Source organism: Saccopteryx leptura, chromosome 11 (genome assembly GCF_036850995.1).
Source record: "Saccopteryx leptura isolate mSacLep1 chromosome 11, mSacLep1_pri_phased_curated, whole genome shotgun sequence".
Taxonomy (NCBI): Eukaryota; Metazoa; Chordata; class Mammalia; order Chiroptera; family Emballonuridae; genus Saccopteryx; species Saccopteryx leptura.
Window position 1 is genome coordinate 64,081,651 of NC_089513.1, and position 16,116 is coordinate 64,097,766.

The 16,116-nt window shown below is 50.2% G+C and overlaps 1 protein-coding gene across 1 annotated transcript in view; it reads left to right on the forward strand.

Annotated features, from left to right (window-relative positions):
* Nucleotides 1–10,155: 10,155 nt before the first annotated feature.
* UROC1 (urocanate hydratase 1) overlaps nucleotides 10,156–16,116 on the forward strand; it is a 54,135-nt gene continuing 48,174 nt past the window's right edge. The window contains exons 1-2 of the mRNA XM_066352970.1: nucleotides 10,156–10,250; nucleotides 10,912–11,167. Coding sequence (XP_066209067.1) covers nucleotides 11,042–11,167 — 126 coding nt within the window. The 5' untranslated portion in view covers nucleotides 10,156–10,250; nucleotides 10,912–11,041. The remainder of the gene's footprint in view (nucleotides 10,251–10,911; nucleotides 11,168–16,116) is intronic.

Genomic DNA, 16,116 nt, shown 5'->3' on the forward strand with positions numbered 1-16,116 from the left:
CCTGGTCTGCTCCATTTTATAGTGTAGAAATCAAAACCTTTAATTCAATATACAAACAAAGAAGTCTCTGATACAAAGTCACTTAGGGTGGGAAAGCCTTAGTTAGTCTTAAAACTAAGCCTTAGGGTATAACGACCCTGCCTGCTTACAGCCTGTCTCCCACACCCAATGCAAACTATAAGTGAGCAAACCTATATATCATATAATATTTACAAACTTATTTGACCAACAAGTAGAGTCCAATTTTATTTTTTCTCTGTATTTTTCTGAAGTTGGAAACGGGGAGGCAGTCAGACAGACTCCCGCATGTGCCCAACCGGGATCCACCTGGCACGCCTACCAGGGGACGATGCTCTGCCCATCTGGGACATCGCTCTATTGCAACCAGAGCCATTCTAGTGCCTGAGGCAGAGGCCACAGAGCCATCCTCAGCGCCCGGGCCAACTTTGCTCCAATGGAGCCTTGGCTGTGGGAGGGGAAGAGAAAGACGGAGAGTAAGGAGAGGGGGAGGGGTAGAGAAGCAGATGGGCGCGTCTCCTGTGTGCCCTGGCCGGGAATCGAACCCGGGACTCCTGCACGCCAGGCCGACGCTCTACCACTGAGCCAACCGGCCAGGGTGAGTCCAGTTTTTTAACGACTCTTTAAAAGTCTGGTGATTGCAAACCCTGCTGGTGTCACTTACTCACCTACTGGTTGCGTGAAATCAGGAAATCAGCCTAACCTCTCTGTGCTCCAGGTCACTGTTCGATAAGGCTAATACCAGGACACATCCAATAGTCTTGCAAGGACTAAATGAGGTACAGGACATTAGTGAGTGCCATCTAAGTATTAAATCTTAGTATTGCAGGACAAATCAAAAGAGGACAAAAATGTCCAGACAACTTGATGAAGGAGGTAGGATTTATTTAGCCGGCAGAGCAGCGTGACCCCCAAAGAGGCAACAAAACACGCGCTTCCGAAACTAGAGTTCTTACATCTTGTACACCTTTACAGCTTTAGCTGTCACGTGACAAATGCCTGATTTCTATGATTTCTTTGTTTGCAGACCTACAGGACTTTCATATCTTAGGGAGGGGAAGGGGACAGGTGGCCAGAGGGTCTGTCCTTGATAATCCTATCACTCATTCTTCTTGCTGGAGCTGCAAGTTCATTTCAAGGAACTGATAACAAGCAAGGTCCACAGCTGTGGTTTGTTATTTTTCAAACTTCTCTGTCTGCCCTTGTTCCCTCGGTCCTGAACACTGAGGTCACGGGCTGGAGCGTAAGACCCCAGACATTGCAGGCCCCCCTCTTCTGCATTCTTCTGGCTTCTCCTCCTTCATTAGTGTTGTTGACTTTATAGTTACAGCCTTGTTGGGCGGATAAAATGTATTATGCTCACTTTGTTAAAGTTAACGCTGCCCATGTGAGGCCGTCACCCAGGTGATATTAATGTGTGTTGAGAATCCTTGTAGCCTGGGGCTTGGTTTGGGATTAAGCCTTTCCCACCCGTTTTGATGTGCGGTGGTACAATCCAATCATGCCTCAAAAAGTGACTTTGTATTAGAGACTTCCCTATTTTGTATATTAGATTAAGGGTTTGGATTTCTACACTATAAAATGGGGACGGAGCGGGAGCTTGCGCTCTTGGTTCCTGAGATTATCATTAGAAGAGAGAGCAGAGGAGAGCAGAGAAAGGCCACTTGGAGGAGGCCAGGAGAAGCAGCCAAGATGGCGGAGTGCTGAGTGAGATGCCAGTTTGTGTGGAGTTTGTATCTGGGATAAGAAAGGACATGGGGAACTGAGGAGAATAAAGCTGGTGAGCTAGAAACCTTTGATTCTAGGAAACTCGGATAAGTCAGTGGCTTTGTGAGCACTGAATGTGACTGGGTTTTGGAGCCCAGTGTGTGTTTTTACTTGCCTGCCGGGTGCAAGCTAGAATTAAAGACTATGGCCCACCAGTTTGTGGCTCCGTTGTTTCTTTACCGACTGTCCGAATCCAATGCGAACCTGCATGGGACTGGCGGCTCTGATGGTTGCCCTGGCCTTGGCTTCTGGCTTTACAAGCCTGTTTCTGGCAAGTTACAGTGGTGATAATAAAAATTCCTACTACATTTAAGTTTTTTGGGGTGAAGTGTTTGGTTTTGTGTGTGTATGTGTGTGTGACAGAGACAGAGAGAGGGACAGAGACAGATGAGAAGGGAGAGGGATAAGCATCAATTCTTTGTTGCGACACCTTAGTTGTTCATTGATTGCTTTCTCATATGTGCCTTGATGGGGGGAGGGGCTACAGCAGACCGAGTGACCCCTTGCTCGAGCCAGCGACCTTGGGCTCAAGCTGGTGAGCCTTGCTCAAACCAGATGAGCCTGCGCTCAAGCTGGCAACCTCGGTTTCTCGAACCTGGGTCCTCTGTGTCCCAGGCAGACACTCTATCCACTGTCGGGCTTTCAAACCCTGGTCCTCTGCATCCCAGTCAGTTGCTCTCTCCACTGTGCCACTGCCTGGTCAGGCTACATTTAAGTTTTAATTATTTTTATTTACTTATTCATTTTAGAGGAGAGAGAGAGAGAGAGAAAGAGAGAAGGGAGGAGCAGGAAGCTTCAACTCCCATATGTGCCTTGACCAGGCAAGCCTAGGGTTTTGAACCGGCAACCTCAGCATTCCAGGTTGAGACATTATCCACTGCGCCACCACAGATCAGGCCTACATTTAAGTTTTAAAGGTCTATTTAAGGAAGCATATTAAGTAAATAATAGTTCTTTTGGCTTAAAGATATAATTCCAAACGGTGATGATAGGTCTCAAATAGCAGAGCAGTGGGAAACCTAGCTCTCAGATAAAACTGGAAGCTCTTTATTATGCCTTTACAGGTGACTTGGACAGAGAGCAGGCCACGGTGAGGGCTGCTGCTGCTCTGGACCCAGGATCCAGGGTTCCAGGTCATTCGCGCTCCCTGCAGGCCCCAATCTAATATACACCTGCATTGCTGAGCCTCCCCACAAAGCAGCATTCTCTGTAAGCCCCAGCCACTCCAGATCCATAGAACAGGAGTCTCTGTCTCCTGGCCCGCCACCTGGTGGTCAAAGTTGAGAACATCTTTGCCCATTCCTGTACAGAAAAATCCGTTGAAACCGGTGGTAAAGCCCCAATATTGGGGTCTTGGGGTGGGATGGTGAATATGCCCCGCCGGCAGCCCAGTGCCTTAGTAGCTCAGCCCAGTGCCTGAGAGGATGCCCGCTGCAGCCTCTGTCCTCTCACAGGGGCTCCAGTGCATTCATGCACTTATTCATTCAACACACACTGAATACTGGCTTTGTGCTAAGGCTCCAGTGGTGAGAACAAGGCACATACGCTCTCCTCCCTGATGGGAGTTTTAATTATAGGTGGGAAAGGCAGAGAAAACAGGAATAAGTAGGTAGAATTATGGCAGGTGGCAAATGATGCTGTGGAGGAAAGAACGCAGAATAAAGGGATGGGATGTGTGCATGTGGCACACACAGGGACGTAGTCTGCAAGCCTCAGGGAGGAAGTGACTTTGAGCAGAGGTGTGAATTGGGGAGGAGGGCCAAGCAAATGTGAGGACAGGGAGGAGGAGGAGCTTTCTAAGTAGAGTAACGGCCCTTGTGAGGACCCCGAGGAGGTGATTGGGTTGCTGTCACTAAGTAACAAACTGCCCTAAATTTTAGCAGCTTTAAACAACCGTTTACATTATCTTCACAATTTTGTGGGTCAGAAGTTAAGGAAGGGAATCAGTTGGGTGCTTTTCACGAGGGGTCTTATGCTGCTGCACCTGAAGGGCAGCTGGGACTGGTCATCTGGAGGCTGGCCACCTGGTTTTCCCTGAGGGCTCCTGTTGGGCAGATAAAATATATTATGCTCACTTTGTTAAATATGGCGCTGCCCACATGGAGGCCGTTGCCCAGGTGATGTTAATGTGTGTTGGGGGCAGGCTGTGGGCAGGCAGGATCTTTGTAGCCTGGGGCTTAGTTTTGGGATTAAGCCTTTCCCACCCTTTTTGATGTAGGGCGGTACAATCCAATCATGCCTCAGAGAAGTGACTTTGTATATTGGATTAAAGGTTATGAAGCTACACTATAAAATGGGGCAGAACAGGAGCTTACTCTCTTAGTTCCTGAGATTATCTTTAGAGGAGAGAGCAGAGAGCTGCCATGTGGAGGAGGCCAGGAGAAGCAGCCAAGATGGCGGAGTGTTGAGTGAGAAGCCAGTTTGTGCAGAGTTTGTGCATGGAGAAGGAAGGAGATGGGGAACAGAGGTGAATAAGTCTGGTGAGCTAGAAACCTTTGATTCTAGGAAACTCGGATAAGTCAGTAGCTTTGTGAGCACTGAATGTGAGTGGGTTTTGGAGCCCAGTGTGTGTTTTTTACTTGCCCGCCGGTGCAAGCTAGGATTAAAGGTGATGGCCCACCAGTTTTTGGCTCTGTTGTCTCTTTACCGACTGTCCGAATCCAATGCGAACCTGCATGGGCCAGGCTGCTGTGATGGTGGCTGTGGCTACTGGCTTTACAGCTCCCTTCACAGGAGTTCACTGGGGGTGGACTGGAGGAGCCTGGGGTCCTGGCTGCCTGGGCTTGGCTCGCAGCACCTGCCTGTCTTTCTTTAATCCTTACTAGTTGTTGGTCAAATAAGTTTGTAAATATGATACATATGTTTGCTCGCTTGTGATTTATATTGGGTGTGGGGGACAGGCTATAAGCAGGCCAGGTCGTTGTAGCCTGAGGTTTGGTTTTAAGATTAAGCTTTTCCCCACACCCTTGACTGATTGTATGATCTGGGTGGTGCACTCTCATGAGGAATCCAATTATGCCTCAGATAAGTGACTTTGTATCAGAGACTTCCTTATTTGTATATTGGATTGAGGGTTTTTGGTTTTCTACACTATAAAGTGGGACAGACCAGGAGCTTGCTCACACAGTTCCTGCTATCATGATTGCAGGAGCTTCCCTGATCCCTTGCCCTTCATGGGAAAAGCTGGTTTTCTGCTTTTCCCTTGTCTTCTTTTGTGGTTTGCCTGTCTTGGTGAGACACCAGTAAATAGAATGGCCCACCATCCTCCGACTCTGCCATTTCTTTACCGTCTGTCCGAATCCAATGGGAACCTGCATGTGAATGGCCACGATGGCGGCTCCTGGCCTTACACTAGTTCTAACATTTTATTTATTTGGTTTATCCAAGAATCAAACTTTAAAAACACCAGAGGTTTTTTTTTTAATTAAGGTGATATTCACATAACAAAAGTAGTCTTTTTAAAGTGTACAATTCAGCGGCATTTAGTACATTGACAATTGTTCAGTAGATAAAATATATACATATTATGCTCATTTTGTTAAAGATGGTGCTGCCCACATGGAAGCCATCACCCAGGTGATATTAATGTGTGTTGGGGGCGAGCTGTAGGCAAACAGGATCCTTGTAGCCTGGGGCTTGCTTTTAAGACTAAGCCGTTCCTACCCTTTTTGATGTGGGGTGGTACAATCCCATCATGCCCCAGATAAGTGACTTTGTATCAGAGACTTCCCTATTTTGTATATTGGATTAAAGGTTTGGATTTCTACACTATAAAATAGGGACAGATTAGGAGCTTGCTCTCTTAGTTCCTGAGATTAGCATTAGATAGGAGAGAGCAGAGAGGAGAGCAGAGAAAGGCCATGTGGAGGAGGCCAGGAGAAGCAGCCAAGATGGCGAAGTGTTGAGTGAGAAGCCAGTTTGTGCAGAGTTTGTGCAGGGATAAGGAAGGAGATGGGGAACAGAGGTGAATAAGTCTGGTGAGCTAGAAACCTTTGATTCTAGGAAACTCGGATTAAGTCAGTAGCTTTGTGAGCACTGAATGTGATTGGGTTTTGGAGCCCAGTGTGTGTTTTTACTTGCCCGCCCGGTACAAGCTAGGATTAAAGATGATGGCCCATCAGTTTTTGGCTCCGTTGTTTCTTTACCAACTGTTCGAATCCAATCCAAACCTTCATGGACCTAGCGGTTGTGATAGGGGCCATGGGCACTGGCTTCACAGCGCTCAAGGAATAATACACCTCTATCTTAGGTGGCAGTTTTCATATTCCCAGTGGAATAGTTATTGGCTTCACTTGAACAGTTTGGCCCCCATAACCGTCAATAGCCACTGGGGTCCCAGCAAACCTCTCTGGGTTCCCATAGAGGAGGGAACATTCTCACCTGTATCCACCAAGGCCAACACCCATTGTACATTGAAAGGGGACCAGTGGATAGCCGGTTCCACGTGTGGCTTCCAGTCCCGCCCATCCCTGTTATACAGGTCCCTCGGCCCTTTTCCTATTCAAACTGGTACAGTGGGTCGTGGGGGTTCTCCTCTCCCTCGGCCATCTCTATCATATAATCTTGTAACCGAGCTGCCTGTGCACCAAACGTTTTATTGGTAGCTGCTGGGGCCTTTTGTCTCAGTGGCTGGAACTTCTCTGTTCTGGTTTAAGCTGCCGCCAAAGCTCCAAAAGAATTTTATTAGACTGGCCATCCAATTTCCCCTTATCTGCTCCAGCGCAATCAAATCTTCCTGCATCTGTGTTCGGGTAACCTTTATAGGCCCTTTTCCCTTGTTAGTTGGGGGGGCGACATAGGCAGCAGCCCTCACTGCTCTATGATCCCGAGCGGCCTCCAGCTCTCCCAAATCTGCTACCATCTGTGTAACTGCATTGATGGGCTGCCCCACATAGGGGCCCAAAATAGCCACAAGTGACCCAAAAAGGGCTGACGGGGCGCTAGCAAGGATAAAGTCCCTCATTTTTACCATAAACACTTCCTCGTCTGGCCCATGAAACCCCAGGTTGAAAACAGCATTTTTCATACCTAGCTCCCGAAGGACCTTTACTAACTCATTGTAGCACTGCCACCGACTCACTGCCCCTGGCAATTCTCCAGCATTCTGTCAGACCATATGAATGGCAGCCATCACCCATTCTAACAGGGTCTGGTCTCCTGGGTTGCCATGGCAGTTCTGAAGACACTACCTCAAGGAAGAGTGTGTGGTAATGGCAGCCAATTTCTCCATCTCTGTTCTGGAGAGCATCATGTCCCCTATGTCCCATAATCATAGTAACCAGACTACCAGGGATTCAGTAGGTTTCTGCCTAAATTGTGCCCCAACTCCATCAGCTCTGCCTGGGTATAGGGCTGGACCACAGAGTGTTCCATTATCTGGGCAGGAGGCTGTGGCTACCCCGAGGGACTCTTTTCTGCTGGGTTTTTACCTTCTTGGTGACCACTGGTCAGGCTCTCAGTGTGCATACGGCAGCTTCAGCCTGAGCCTTCTCATCCTCAGAAGGGGAGTTGCAAGCGCCTGCTTCCGCTGACTCAAAGCCAATCCACCGGCACGGATGCTGCTGCTCCTTTGGTGACCGTTTAGGCTCCTGTGGCTGCTGGCTTTTGGCCAGAAGCTGAGACTTGAGCTCTTGAATCTGCAGTTGTTTCTCCAACAACTGCTGGTGCAAACGTTCAGCTTCCAGGGCAAACTGCAACTCGCCAGCCCGTCATTCCTTCTCCAGTGCTCGCTCCAATTCCAGCCTTTTCTGCCATTCTATTTGCAATTCATACTGAAGCTTTCAACCTTGGGCAGCTTCTCGCACAGAACTCCTGGTTTCCTCTTGAGTAAAAAACATGCAGCCCACGGCCTCTAAAAGGACAGCCATAGGGAGCCAAAGCAGCAACCAGTACTCTACCCCACTCCTCAAGGGTGGTGTCTTCATACCAATCTCCAAATCCTGCTGCAAACTATGCCAGTTGTAAGGCCAGGGGCCACCACCACCGCCATCGTGGCCATTCACATGCAGGTTCTCATTGAATTCAGGCAGACAGTAAAGAAATGGCGGACTCAAGAACTGGTGGGCCATTACATTTAATCCTAGTTCGCACCCGGCGGGCGAGAAATACACACAGTGGGAAAACACTTCCCTTTCCATTCAGGGCTCCCAAAGCCACTGACTCATCCGAGTATTCCTAGAATCAAAGGTTTCTACCTCACCAGCCTTATTCACCCCTGTTCCCCATCTCCTTCTCTCTGCACAAACTGACTTCTCCTTCAGCACTCCGCCATCTTGACTGCCTCTCCTATGCAATACTAATTTCAGGAACAGAGAGAGAGAGAGAGAGAGAAAGAGAGAGAGAGAGAGCACCCCTGGTCTGCCCCATTTTATAGTGTAGAAATCAAAACCTTTAAGCCAATATACAAATAAGGAAGTCTCTGATACTTATCTGAGGCATAAATGGGATTTCTCATAAGAGTGCACCACCCCACATCATGCAATAGTCAAGGGTGTGGGGAAAAGCTTAGTTTTGAGAAGACCTTAGTATCAGAAGGGAGAGAAAGGCTTAGTCTTAAAACTAAGCCTTAGGTTGGCCCTGGCTGGTTGGCTCAGCGGTAGAGCGTCGGCCTGGCGTGCGGGGGACCCGAGTTCGATTCCCGGCCAGGGCACATAGGAGAAGCGCCCATTTGCTTCTCCACCCCCCCTCCTTCCTCTCTGTCTCTCTCTTCCCCTCCCGCAACCAAGGCTCCATTGGAGCAAAGATGGCCCGGGCGCTGGGGATGGCTCCTTGGCCTCTGCCCCAGGCGCTAGAGTGGCTCTGGTCGCAGCAGAGCAACGCCCCGGAGGGGCAGAGCATCGCCCCCTGGTGGGCAGAGCATCGCCCCTGGTGGGCGTGCCGGGTGGATCCCAGTCGGGCGCATGCGGGAGTCTGTCTGACTGTCTCTCCCCGTTTCCAGCTTCAGAAAAATACAAACAAACAAACAAACAAACAAACTAAGCCTTAGGCTATAATGACTTTGTCATCTTACAGCCTGTCTCCCACACCCAAAGCGAGCAAACATATATATCATATTTACAAACTTATCTGACCAACTTCAGGCAGATATTACTCTATATACTCATACACTCCCTCCTTGGGCAGCAGCATTCTGGCTTCCCTGCCGAATCACAGAGAGCACTCACTGAGAGCCAGCGCTTCCCAGGCACCTCTGCTGCTGATGCCGCACTGCATCTCTGCCGCGAGTCCACACACGTGAGTGGATAGATAATGGACAGTGTAAGGCCAATATCCAGGGCCACCATCACAGCCGCCTGGCCTATGCAGATTCGCATTGAATTCAGACAGTCGGTAAGGAAACAATGGAGCCAAGAACTGGTGGGCCATCATCTTTATTCCTAGCTTGCACCCAGTGGGCAAGTAAAAACACACACTGGGCTCCAAAACCCAATCATTCAGTGCTCACAAAGCTACTGACTTATCTGAGTTTCCTAGAATGAAAGGTTTCTAGCTCACCAGACTTATTCACCTCTATTCCCCATCTCCTTCCTTCTCTCTGCACAAACTGGCTTTTCCTTCAGCACTCTGCCATCTTGGCTGCTTCTCCTGGTCTCCTCCACGTGGCCTTCTCTGCTCTCCTCTCTGCTCTGTCCTCTAATGCTAATAATCTCAGGAACCGAGAGAACAAGCTCCCGGTCTGTCCCCATTTTATAGTGTAGTAATCAAAACCTTTAGTCCAATATACAAAATAGGGAAGTCTCCAATACAAAGTCACTTACCCAAAAAGGGTGGGAAAGGCTTAGTCCTAAAACCAAACCCCAGGCTACAAGGATCCTGCCTTCCCACAGCCTGCCCTCAACACACATTAATATCACCTGGGCGACAGGCTTCCACGTGGGCAACACCATCTTTAACAAAGTGAGCATAATATATTTTATCTGCCCAACAGACAGCACACAAAAGTGTGTTTCTGCTTGCTTCCCCCGGGAAGCAGCCTCTCTGCTGGTGAGGACCCCAAGAACAGCACACTCACTGCTCTGGCCAGAGCGAGACTAGCTGAGCAAAGGGCTACAGCCAGACCTCCGAGTTCCAATGGTCTAAGTCCTAGCTCCACCTGTGACTAATCGTATGGCCTTGGGCAAGTCCTGTCACCTCTCCAGACCCCAGTTTCCACATTCATACGATGGAACAGTGAAGCCAACAGGCCGTAAGAGGACGAGGTGAACTGGCTCCAGTGGTATACTCAGCAGAGTGAGTCCTTGGCCGGTGTTAGCTGCTCTTTCCATTCTCCAGTGCAGGCCCTGCGGTGGGTGGTGACATAATCGATTTTTGCTCCTGCAGCCTGAGTGGTTAATTAACACCCACTTGTGTATACTGGCACATGTCCCAAGGCCACAGGACTGGTCAGAATCTGAGCTGGGGATGTTGGGCTAGGATACCTCATGCACCAGTCAAGACCCCTGGCCTCAAGCCCTGCAAAGGAAAAGGTAAGAAGTTGAGCCCCATTCCTGCTGGGAACCTTTGTCTCTGGGTGGCTCACACCTCAGTGTGCAGCTTCCCCGGACCACTGGGATTCCACTGCAGCTACTTCCTGGCTGTGTGAGGGAGACCAGGCCTCAGTTTCCCATCCATAGCACAGGGCTAAGGAGGAGCGAGGGGCCCTTTCTCACAGAGTCAGTAATGAAACTGGGGATGAGGACCATCTCTAGGCAGGCCCTCCATAGAACTCTGGGAAGGGGTGAAATAGCATGCCCCAAGGTAGAAGCAGAGGAGGGTACTCATGCTGCTGGGTGGGCTCCTGCAAGGTTTGTCACCGCCCAACACACACACACACACACACACACACACACACACACACACATGGCCCAGGAAAGGGGTATAATGGGCAATGCCTGCTTTCTACATCCATGCCTCACTCTGTACCTGGTTCAATAGAGAACCCAATAGAAACCCCAATAGAGCCATACTAGCACCCAAAGTCATATCCTAGAATCACAACCCACTCAAGCCCCACTAACAGGACAAATGAACCCTCACCTAGCCCTCTCCTGTGTACGAAGCCTGCTTCTCCCTAGAACACTGCCCCTGTCCCCTCTGGTCGGCCCAGTGGCCAGTGACTCTATAACCTGCACATGTCTCCTTCTGTAGGCCCTCGGCCCAATGAGGGGCTGGAGGAGGTGGCTCTGGGGCTGGAGGTTCCCTCCCAGCCAGACCTGGACTGCCCAGTCTCTCCCTGGCCTTCCCATAGAGCCAGCCTCCACCTCAGTCTCGGCCAGACATGTCTAGCCTCCAGGAGCTGTGCTCTGGCCTGCCCCTGCGGCCCCTTCCGGAGAACCAGGGACGCTGGGCTGGGGTGCCACATGCCCCAGTCAGGACCCCTGGCCTCAGCCCTGCGGAGGAGAAGGTAAGAGGTTGAGCCCCATTCCTGCTGGGACTCTTTGCCACCCTATGGGTGGTCTGGGTGGGTATGCCCTACTTCCTACTCTGTCTGCAGGAGCTGAAGCCAGGGTCTCCAGGAGCTCCCCGTGAGGGTGTGTGTGTGTGGGGGGGCTGTGTGCCAGACTTCGTAACACCCCACATCCCTCATTTTCTCCCCATGACCACCTTGGGTATGGTACTATGGTCTCCATTTACAAGGACCCTGAAGCTCAAGGTCACCCAGCCAGTAAGTGGAGGTACTGTGATGCCTCAAGTCCAAGGAGGACTGGAGTCAGCGTCAAGTGCCCCCAAAGCACAGCAGGGGAACATGCACCTTCCTGACCCAGACTCAGACAGAACTTTAATGTTCTAACCGGTAGTCGGTCAACTCCTGTATCCGTTTATGGGGGGACACTCTCCCCCCCCCAAATCTTCAGATGAGTCTGCAGCTTCCCGGCTAGAACCCTAACGAAGACACTAGAGCAGGGGTGGAGGGTAGGGGTGTTACCAGTGAGAGTGGCGGGGAGGCCATTCACCCCTGCTTGATCTCCCACAGTCCCTCCAGCCAGCACCTCAGGTAAGTCACTGACCCTTTGGGGACCAGCTTGTCTCCTCTGTAAGGTGGGGATGAAGACAATTACAACACATGGGAATAGAGGTGACCAGATGAAATGAAATACACAGTTGTATCAACAATTTTCTCCTCCACTGTCTTGACTCAAAAATTACTCAACAATTTCAGGAACAGTCCGGGGAAAGTAGAACGTATTAAGCACACAGATTTAGAGAGGAATTCCCGCACCCCACCGGGGACAAAGACTGCTACCCTTCGAGGGCCCCTACACTTTCTGCAAGTGCCCCCCACAAAGGAGACAATGGAGCCCTGGGGGGCGCTGCGGAGCGGTGGGAGCGGGGAGCTGCAGGGAGGCTGGGAAGAGAGGGCCTTGGGGAAGGGTGGGGGCGGGGAGCTCCGCCCCTCTCTTCTCACCCCTTTCCAAGCCGTCATCGTCATCGCTTGCCTTATCTGGCCCAGCTCCGCTGTGTCAAAGCAAAGGTTCTTGTTTTCTCCCACTCGGTCAACTCCCTGCTGGCCACCAATGCCTTGACCTTTGACAAAGAGGGCGTGAAGGGCTCCACCAGCGGCACATCTCAGGTGACACCTGGTGGTTCTGTGCTGGCAATCAGCTCCCACGGCATCTTGTGCTGAGAGGCCTGGGAGCTGAGGCGCAAGGGCAACCTCAGCTTTGCCCGTGTTTGTTGTTATTGTCCTGAAGACCGCAAAGCCCTTGGAGAAGGGGCGACTTGATTTGGGGAGTTTGAGCTGTTGAAGAGGCTAGATTCTCCTGTCTGGGTGCCGCGGTTGGCCAGCCTTCCGCATTTATCTTTACCTACCTTCCCCCCCACCCTTCCTGCTAATATTTGATTTTAAGTCCCACAGTTCCTAACACAGATCTCCTATATAAGTTGAAGTTTCCTAGGTGATAGGAGCTAGCAGCATCTTTTGTTCTAAGGAGGTCACTCTAGGCGGGCTCCTGGATGAGGGCTGGTCGCTAGAAACACCAAGCCACGATTTGAAACGATTGAGATTTTCAGCCGTACCACCATACTCCAGAGAGAGGATAGGGGTTGGGTAATGAATTAATCATTAATCACACCCATGTGCTGAAGTCGAACCCGAAGAGTGGGGGCTTCCGGGAGGGCGCAGAAGCTTCACAACCCTGCCCCAGACCTCGCCCTGTGTATCTATCTCTCCATCTGGTTTTTCCTCCTGTAGCCTTTTTCATATCTTTTATTATTTAACAAACCAGTAAGTATGGTGTTTCCCTGAATTCTGTGAGCCACTCTAGCAAATTATCACACCCTTGGAGGGGGTCGTGGGAATCCCGATTTATGGCTGGTTGGTGAGAAGTAAGGTGACAACCTGGACTCGCAGTTGGCGTCTGTAATGTGTGTGGAAGGGCAGTCATGTGGCTTGACCCCTGGATCTGTGGGGTCAGGTAAACAGTGTTAGGATTGAGTTGACTTGTAGGACACCCAACTGGTGGTGTCAGAGACTTACTTGGCCGGTGTGGGGGAAAACTACACATGCAGTCCCGGAAGTATTCTCTGTGGGAGCTATCTCTCCGTGGAGAAGCGCGAGGGTGTTTCCGAGGCAGTTTACAAGCCCAGTAGCAGCTTCAGCAGCGGCCCCTTGATACTTTCCCTTTGGCTCGTTTTCTATATTTTTATTTAAATTTTTATATGTTTCTTTGACTTTTGACATAACCTTTGAAAAGTCACTTTATGGGATAAGCAAGTTAAATATTATAAAAGTGTAAGTTCCACCACTTCATCTCCCTGAGTCACCATTTTTTTTTTATTTTTTATTATAGAGGACTCATGACTTTATCAGATGAGTAATGGGGAGCTTATGAAGATTTCTGGGTGGAGAAGTGACCTGCTGCTTAGCAATACTCTCCCAGAGAGTGTAGAGGTTTCTGCCGAGTTCCCACAGCGGCGGGTGGTCTGGAGCAAGCAGTTGGCAGCGCAGAGGGCCATGTGTGTGGTAGGTGAGCACAGGGCATGGCACGGAGGGGTGCCAGACACTGCTCTAGGTATGCCAGTCCAGTTAGTCCCCAAGACAGCCCTATGAGGTACATGCCGTCAGCGCACACGCAGTTTGCAGAGAGGGGTTGGGAGCTCCGGGGGACAGGGTGTGTGTGCAGGGTGTGTGTTGTGTGTGTGTGTGTGTGTACACATGCGCGCGTGCATGCGTGCGCTCTGCAGCAGACACTCCGGTGCAGACTGAGGCTTAGAAGGGAGGAGCACTGTAGTCTCTCCGGGGAGGCTCCCTGCCTGAGCCACAGTTTGAACTCAGGAAGTCTGGCTCCAGTTTAGACCAGAGCTGGCTAAGGGCCCTAATAGGGCTGGGTTAGAGGGGTACAGGGGTGGGGTTGATTCAAACAAGGCTGAACCAATTTGGATTATGGATGTCATTGTACAGAAATAGTCAAAACCTTCCAAGTGGGTGAGGTTTGCCCCATAGGATCACTGCCAGGTTAGAATGAAAGGAAGGCACAGGCCAAATTCTCTCTCTCTCTCTCTCTCTCTCTCTCTCTCTCACACACACACACACACACACACACACACACACACACACACACACACACACACACCGTTTTGGGAGCTAAAAGTCAGCAGCTGGTATCCGCGTAGGTAACCAGCCACCGAGCAGGAAATGTTTGGTCCTGGCAGAAATAACTTCCAGGAGACAGTTCTGTCTCCATCTTGTTAGTTTCCTAGGGCTCCTGGAACCAGTCTCCACAGGCTCAGTGGCTAAGACAGCCCAAATCTCTCATCCTGCGATTCTGGGTGTCGGAAATCTGAAATGGGTTTCACTGGGCTAAAAGCAAGAAATATTAGTGGAAAGACCCTGATATTGAAACCATATCTGTTCCTTTGCTCTCTTCCTGAGTATCGTGACTCTCATCTGGGGGCTCAAATGTGACATATCAGATGGTCCTGGTTTATGTTTACATGTTTTAAAAGTTTATAATGTACCTTTAGTAGCATTACATATATTATAAAATATCAAGTTAAAAATAAGTAAATAAACGCAGCCAGGCTGGTTCCTTCCAGAGGCCCCCGGGGAGAACCTGTTTCTGCGCCTTTTCCAGCTCCTGGAGCATCCGGACCTCCTGGACTTCTGTGTTCCTCGGCCCCTGGCCTCTTCCTCCATCCTCACAGCCACCAGCCCAGCAAACTCAAATCTGTGTTTCTGACTCTGACCCTGTGCTTCCTTCTTACAAGGACTCTTGTGTTTACACTGGGCCCACCTGAGTAATGCAGGATGTTTTCCCATCTCAAACACCTGCATTTAATCTTATTTTGTAAAGTCTCATTTGCCATATAATGTAACATATTCACAGGTTCCAGGGGTTAGGACTAGGCTAGGACATCTTTCGGGTCCATTATTCTGCTTATATGAATTAATCCTTTGGATCTAAGAAAAAAAGACCACTGAGCTTGTTAGGCAAGGTGGGGGGTGGAGAGGTATCTAGAATATTCTACCCAACTTATGTGTCTTGAATATGTCTTGTTTCACTAATGAGAACCCACTCGTCCCATGCATCATCCATCAGCAGGCCCCAGCCTCGCCCGTGGGAGTCCCTCCGACCCTGTGCTGGGCAGCGTGCCCTCTGGTGTGCACTGAGATGTGGGAGCAGAAGCACTTGTGTTGGTATTACCTGAATGGCATGCCAGCTGAATACCCCCTCTCCCCCACTGAGTGTGAATTCCCATGTGGGGCTTCCACTAGCTCTCCATGGTGGCATATGGCATTAAACTGCAGCCTGAAAACAAGGGAGTTGCAAAGCTGGGCATGGGCAGGAAGCAAGAACTGCTCCCCAGAGCCTGGGTCTTGAAAGACCAGGTGGATAGAGGTCTGGCTCTGCATGCTGGGCAGTGTGTACTGTCTCAGTTATTTTTATTATTATTATTATTTTTTTACAGGGACAGAAAGGGAGTCATCAGAGAGAAGGATAGATGAGGGATAGATAGGTACAGACAGATAGGAACAGAGAGAGATGAGAAGCATCAATCATCAGTTTCTCTTTGCAACACCTTAGTTGTTCATTGATTGCTTTCTTATATGTGCCTTGACCGCAGGCCTTCAGCAGACCGAGTGACCCCTTGCTCGAGCCAGCGATCTTAGGTCCAAGCTGGTGAGCTTTTTGCTCAAGCTAGATGAACCCGCGCTCAAGCTGGCGACGTCGGGGTCTTAAACCTGGGTCCTCTGCATCCCAGTCCGACGCTCTATCCACTGCGCCACTGCCTGGTCAGGCTGAACTGTCTCGTTTAATCCTTTCAACTACACTGCCCAGTCGACCGTGATGAAAGATGAGGAAACTGGGACAGGGATGACCTGCCCAAGCTCACACAGCGAGCAGGTAGCAG